Raw genomic sequence first — 6,130 nt, 5'->3', positions numbered from 1 at the left:
CGATTAGCAACACGTTTTAATTGCTCATTATAGTTGATAAAATCTATCCCAAGTAGAATTAATTAAGCACCCGAATGGTATTTATTTTGACGTACGTATTTACATTGCGTACCTTGAATTTATCCAAAAAAATCTAAGAAATTATGAAAAAGCAAGCCGAAATGACATGTTACGCTGTCCATCAACTTTACGTTTTTTTGATACCGATCATCGGATCTCGCAAAACTCGCAAGGTTACTGCAAAAGTAAATTTGATAAATAGTTGGACATTTATTTTAGAATTTTGGTGTGTGGGACGGGTTGCATTGTCCGAAATGTTGTCGTCCAAAGCAATGAATCAATTCTCTAGAACTTTAAGAAAGTGCACACTCGGACAAAACAAGGTGAGTGGTAAACTGTGGTGTGTATAGTAATACCTTGTGTTGTAGCATGTAATTAAAACATAATTTTTTTCCATAGCTAGTAATAGTATTGTGGAGTTAAAATTGAACATAAAATATTACCTGATTTAGTGGTAATATCTAATCATTTGTTTGTTCTTTCAGGGTGTTCTGAAAAGATTTCAGTCGGGGCAACCAGCTGTCCACGTTAACACACCAGAAACAAGGATCACTAAACTTGCAAATGGTTTGAGAGTGGCCTCTGAAGACTCTGGCTTGTCAACATGCACAGTTGGCTTGTGGATTGATGCAGGAAGCAGATATGAGCAAAACCACAATAATGGCACTGCTCACTTTCTGGAACACATGGCATTTAAGGTATAAAGCTAATGAATTTTGGTTAATCACCTGTTGGTTAACTATTGTATGCATGTTTATGGTGTAGCTCTAAGTTGATCCGTATTAAGCAGTAGTTGGTAACCTTTGCACTCTTTGTGTGAGTTATGTATATATTGAGTTATTAAGAAATGGACATAACTGAATGATAACCTAATAATTTAAAATTTAAGTCAAGTCTTTTTTGACAGTTATCAATAAAAACCTGTAATGTATACTTGCGTTTGTTTTACAGGGAACCCAAAATCGCAGCCAGCTAGATCTTGAAATGGAAATAGAAAACATGGGTGCCCATCTTAATGCTTATACATCTAGGGAGCAGACTGTGTACTACGCAAAGGCATTTAGCAAAGACATGCCCAGAGGTAAAATTTGCAATTTTTTTTCATAAATTAAATAATTTTTTCATGTTTTATGTAAAAAAAAACTTGTTGTGTTAGCTGTGGAGATCCTGGCTGATATCATACAAAACAGCACACTTGGAGAAGCAGAAATTGAAAGGGAACGCGGGGTTATTCTACGTGAAATGGAAGAAATTGAACAAAATCAACAGGTGCCAAATATACTTAACATTTTAAATCCGGTATGCAGTTTTAATTATTAGTTCTAATAGAATCTGTAAAGTAAATATTGAGGTAAGTAACCTTTATTTGTTTTATGACAGGAAGTGGTTTTCGATTACCTTCACGCAACTGCTTACCAAGGCACCCCACTTGGTCTCACAATCCTCGGACCATCAGAGAACATCAAGAAAATAAATCGTGATGACCTTTTGACCTACATCAAAACTCATTACAAGTGAGTAAAAGCTACAATTAATGTACAATTGAGTTCTTATCATGAAAACTGCATTCAGTCCTTCGCGAATGGTGCTTGCTGCAGCCGGTGGTGTTGACCATGACAAACTTGTGGATTTGGCAAAACAATTCTTTGGAACGTCAGTCACCCAAGATCAGGCACAAGTCTCTTCCGTATTTGCTCCTTGTGTCTTCACGGGGAGTGATGTAAGTCTTTTGTGTCATGTCCATTATTTGGAATAAAGTTTTTTGTTTTTTCAAAACAATGTTTAGTTCAGCAAATATGAATTATGAACCAAGTATGAGTTGTATATACAATTTTCAAGTGGTTTTCTGACGTATGTACAGTACAGGTACACATTGTATATACAGAATCATGTAATTTTTTTTCTTGCATAGATACGTCACCGTAACGACAACATGCCATTTGTGCATGTTGCCATGGCAGTTGAGGGTGTTGGTTGGGAACATCCAGATACCATTATTTTGATGATTGCCAACCAGGTCAGTACAATTACCGTACAGTACTATAGACGTGACATGTTTAATTTGCCGTGCAGATAATTGGTACTTGGGATCGATCTTCCGTCAATGGTTCCCATTTTCCCAACCCTTTGGTGAGGAGGATGGCCAATGAGAACCTCTGTGTCAGCTTCCAGTCTTTCAACACTCTTTACACTGATACTGGACTATGGTATGGATTCCATACTATAGAATGTTTGTGCAAACAAATGATATCAATTAAAACATCCAAGATTTGGCACAAAACTTACAAAACAGATTCATTTTTTATGTTTTTTTTTGCGTTATTACTTTTTGATTTTGTTAATCATGTCACCCCAATAGGCTGATATTATTTGAGAAAACAAAGTAGTCTGAATTAACGAGGTCTGACTCTTTGTGTAATCCCATGTTAAACTAAAACCAGTTAAAATTGTTGCTTTTTTGAATTACAGGGGCATATACTATGTAACGGACAATGACCACTTGAATGATTGCACCATTCGTGTACAAGACGAATGGTAGGGAAACTGTTTGGTTTGATCCAACACCTCTTATAGTTAAATTACATCTATCAGTAACCAAATTTTGATTTTTAAACAATAATGTTTTTAATGTGTGGTGAAATGTGTGTGTTTGGTAAAGCCAAATAAGTCAATATTTGTTTTGGTGACTTTTCAGGGTAAGGTTATGTACCAACCTCACTGACTTCGAGGTATCCAGAGCCAAAAACACTCTGCTTACCAACATGGCTCTGATGCTTGATGGCACCACACCGATATGCGAGGACATTGGAAGGCAGATGCTTTGCTATGGTCGAAGAATTCCATGGCCTGAAATTGCTCAACGCATCAAGGTATAAAACAAATCAGACTGAGGGTTGCGAAGCTTTAGATTGAAACAAAGACCGTATTTTTTTGTAAATTGTGTAATGAACATTTAATTTTTCAATTATTTATAAAGATTGTCCCCATGCATATGCTCAAACTTTTTTGTAAAATATACAACAAAACTATTCTTTTTCAAAAGACAAGTTTGTATAAATTTGTTAACATCAAATAAAGCCGCTAAGGTTTCTAATCTAATGAACTACACACAGTATGCGGTTTTCTTACAATTTCTTTCCAAGCCAATCATGTACTGTACAACGCCCGAACCACATTAATTTTCTTCTATATTTTTTTACAGCGCGTGCAAACGAGTGACGTTAAACGTGTGATGGGCAAATACGTCTGGGATTCCTGCCCTGCTGTTGCAGCCATCGGACCCACTGAGGCTCTGCCCGACTACGGGAACATCCGTGCTAAAATGTACAAGGTGTTTCACTGAGTTGAGCCCCCTTGCTATCCTGCTGTTTCATTTTATTTTGTTCTAAACTGACTTAAAGTGATCCGAAAAATACGAACACGCCTGATTTTTGTTTTTGGTTGCCTTCGTTCCAACCGACCGGATGGATTAGTAAAATATATTCGTGTTCGTCTGACTTGTGTGGTCTCCTTTTGTATCTTACTCAGCGTGAGAAGTAATTTGTCCCGAAAGCCGACAGACCACGGTCATTCACCAAGCTGCTTTCAAGAAGACCCGAAAGGTAGAAGCAGTGTCTTCACTTCAGTGCCAAATACAATGTTTGCTTTTATGAAAAAATGCAGGGTGGGACGAGTTTACTTTCAATATTTTGTTTTAAATCCAACTCCTGAGAATATGTGTAAGTGTTTAATCAATAGGCGTATATACAGGAAAGATCCAAACGGATGTCCATGTGTACAGTAAAGGCTGTCTGCCACTATTCGGAAGGCTATTCTAATGCCTTGCGTGCAAAAAAGGCGATCAGCCGATTTATTGCATAAAGATATCAATGTAATTTTATCCGCTTGTAAGTGACATTCCGCCATCCACTAACAAGCAAGTTCCAGTTATCATTGAAGCATCTTCGGAAGCCAAGAAGATCACGGCATCAGTCACATCCCCTGTACTCACAATCCGCCCAAGTGGATGCTCCGCCGCAACATCTTTGTAGTATTTTTGTAACTCAGCGTCAGTCATACGATGAGCGTGGATGTTTGTTTTGACAGCTCCTGGACTGCAATGTTTTTTTTAAAAAAAAACAATGCGCAAAAAAACGTATCAAGTTTTTGAATGGAATATTGATGCACTTACCTTGAAGTTGCGATTTTCACATTAGTTAATTTTAGCTTTTTTAATTTATTTTGTAACGGGTCCAACCAACATAGTTTTAAGTGAATGAAAAGAGAACCACATCATTGGGTACAAAAACAACGAAAAGCACGTTTACTCACTTGACTGCGTTCACCCTCACGCCGCTTGGGGCGAGCTCTGCAAAAACGTTTGGTAAAGACAATCGGTTCCAAGTTGCTGCAGAAACTTAATATTACCGAGTGCTGTACATTTCGTGAAGTAGTCCATTGCTGATTTGGTCATTCCGTAGACAAGTAAATGTGAAAAGAAGGTTGTCGAACTAACGCTGGACACGTTTACAATAGAACCTGTAATTTGGTTTATGTTACTATATATATGATCATTCGATATTTTTGCGTTGGAATTACACCTACCACCTTAAAACATGTCACCTTCAAGCGGGTGAAATCACACAAACCTTTAACTTTTTTTAAGTATGGAGTTGCCAGTTGGGAGACAAAGAAAGCTGATTTCAAATTCACATTGAACATGTCGTTGTAGTCTTCCATAGTAGCCTGCAAATATCATGAAACAGTAGAAATGTTAAAGAGTATAAAATAGACGTTTTTTTTGTAAAAATAGCAGGCTTAGTTTTAATCAAACACCGTATATATTCATGCTGTTTATTCAAGTTTAAGAGTGATATTAATTATATTTTGAGTTGCTCACATTTTCGATGCCTCCAATTCGTGCTATCCCAGCGTTGTTCACCAGCACGTCAAGTCTTTCAAATTTCTCCAATGCTTCAGATATGATTTGCTGGCAGCTGTCATTTAGTGCAAGATCCGCCACAACTTCTACAACCTGACATGTATGCCAATACTAAATAGATAATTTGCCAAAATCTTGGCCGGGACTATAGCCTTTGGATGTTTTTTTTGTTCATTTGATTTCTATCGTAAAAGAAAAAGGTGTTTATTACGTTTGGTGAGCCATGTTCTTTGCATTTTAAGCCGACTTTCCTCAGATTGTCCGCATTTCTTCCAGTGATACACAAGGATGCTCCTTCTTTTGCAAAACGTTGCGCAATTTCCTCACCAATACCGCTGGACGCACCTTTATATTAAATAAATAGAAACGTGTGTCGCCGTTAGCTGTGTTTTTATGCATAAGCATGGAAGTTAGCCATGCGAAAACTTGCAAGAACACGTAACGTTTCAACAATTAAAACGTAAGCCACAGTAAGTAAATAAAAGCAATTTAGGCTGTCATCATTTTACTCACCAGTAACCAGTACTACTTTGCGTTCAAACTTTTTCATGCTTTTTAGCCTACGATGTCTGCTTTGCTAATAAATTATAACTACTGTAGCACCACACGCATGTTTCCCAACATAATTCTTTTCACACATTTGGAACACAAACGGAACGAAGGATTTGGACTTTTAGGCTTTCCGGCAGAACTCGCACAGCTTTCTGGCATCCGGCTCGACGACCGTCCTTTTTTCATCGTAACTTGTTAAATGCGTGTTACCTGTTTGAACTTCATTCTGACATTCTCTCTGCCACCCAACTAGTCTCTGATATTTTACTAACTAACTGGCACGAGCTTACTTGAACAAATGTAGAAGTTACTCGCTCAGTCCCTAACGCGCTTGGGACAATTTAAAGTTAAGCCACCTGATATTGCAACGTTTGGATAACAAATTGGTTAACATGCGTGTGGTGCTAGGTGCTACACTGCTAACCCTCAAACACTTCATGCCCGTTTGTTTGCTTTGGAAGACAGAGCTGCATTCGAAACCACCGATTTGCCTTTGTGACGTAGAGAAATTCATACACGCAAGATGAATGATGTCCATGCAAGCTAAAAGCAACAAAATTGGAAAACCGAATCAACCTGATAGGGGGTAAAACAGCA

The 6,130-nt window shown here is 37.7% G+C and overlaps 2 protein-coding genes across 2 annotated transcripts; one reads left to right on the top strand and one right to left on the bottom strand.

Moving 5' to 3' along the window:
* The first annotated feature begins 223 nt into the window (after positions 1–223).
* Positions 224–3,557, top strand: LOC145894175 (mitochondrial-processing peptidase subunit beta-like). Its single transcript, XM_082982662.1, has 11 exons — positions 224–383; positions 546–758; positions 1,012–1,141; positions 1,217–1,329; positions 1,441–1,574; positions 1,633–1,780; positions 1,973–2,077; positions 2,134–2,267; positions 2,530–2,595; positions 2,756–2,930; positions 3,263–3,557. Exons 1-11 carry the CDS (start codon positions 315–317, stop codon positions 3,401–3,403), a joined length of 1,428 nt encoding a protein of 475 aa, XP_082838788.1. The 5' UTR covers positions 224–314; the 3' UTR covers positions 3,404–3,557.
* Positions 3,558–3,937: 380 nt separating this feature from the next.
* Positions 3,938–5,531, bottom strand: LOC145895486 (putative oxidoreductase MexAM1_META1p0182). Its single transcript, XM_082984293.1, has 7 exons — positions 5,495–5,531; positions 5,193–5,326; positions 4,940–5,074; positions 4,689–4,785; positions 4,468–4,578; positions 4,372–4,408; positions 3,938–4,154 (listed from the first exon to the last, which is right to left on the bottom strand). Exons 1-7 carry the CDS (start codon positions 5,529–5,531, stop codon positions 3,938–3,940), a joined length of 768 nt encoding a protein of 255 aa, XP_082840419.1.
* Between the last annotated feature and the right edge of the window lie 599 nt (positions 5,532–6,130).

The sequence above is a fragment of the Ascidia mentula genome, chromosome 3 (assembly GCF_947561715.1).
Source record: "Ascidia mentula chromosome 3, kaAscMent1.1, whole genome shotgun sequence".
Lineage (NCBI taxonomy): Eukaryota > Metazoa > Chordata > Ascidiacea > Phlebobranchia > Ascidiidae > Ascidia > Ascidia mentula.
The sequence above is the reverse complement of the archived record's forward strand: the minus strand, read 5'-3'. Positions and strand labels throughout refer to the sequence as shown.

Excerpts from the sequence above, each read along its gene's own strand:
- LOC145894175 (XM_082982662.1), top strand. The coding sequence starts at position 315 with ATGTTGTCGTCCAAAGCAATGAATCAATTCTCTAGAACTTTAAGAAAG. Across the intron at positions 1,575-1,632 it reads TACATCAAAACTCATTACAA|TCCTTCGCGAATGGTGCTTG; the intron begins GTGAGTAAAAGC and ends AACTGCATTCAG. Across the intron at positions 2,596-2,755 it reads ATTCGTGTACAAGACGAATG|GGTAAGGTTATGTACCAACC; the intron begins GTAGGGAAACTG and ends GTGACTTTTCAG.
- LOC145895486 (XM_082984293.1), bottom strand. The coding sequence starts at position 5,531 with ATGAAAAAGTTTGAACGCAAAGTAGTACTGGTTACTG. Across the intron at positions 4,786-4,939 it reads GAATTGGAGGCATCGAAAAT|GCTACTATGGAAGACTACAA; the intron begins GTGAGCAACTCA and ends TGATATTTGCAG. Across the intron at positions 4,579-4,688 it reads ATACTTAAAAAAAGTTAAAG|GTTCTATTGTAAACGTGTCC; the intron begins GTTTGTGTGATT and ends ACCAAATTACAG.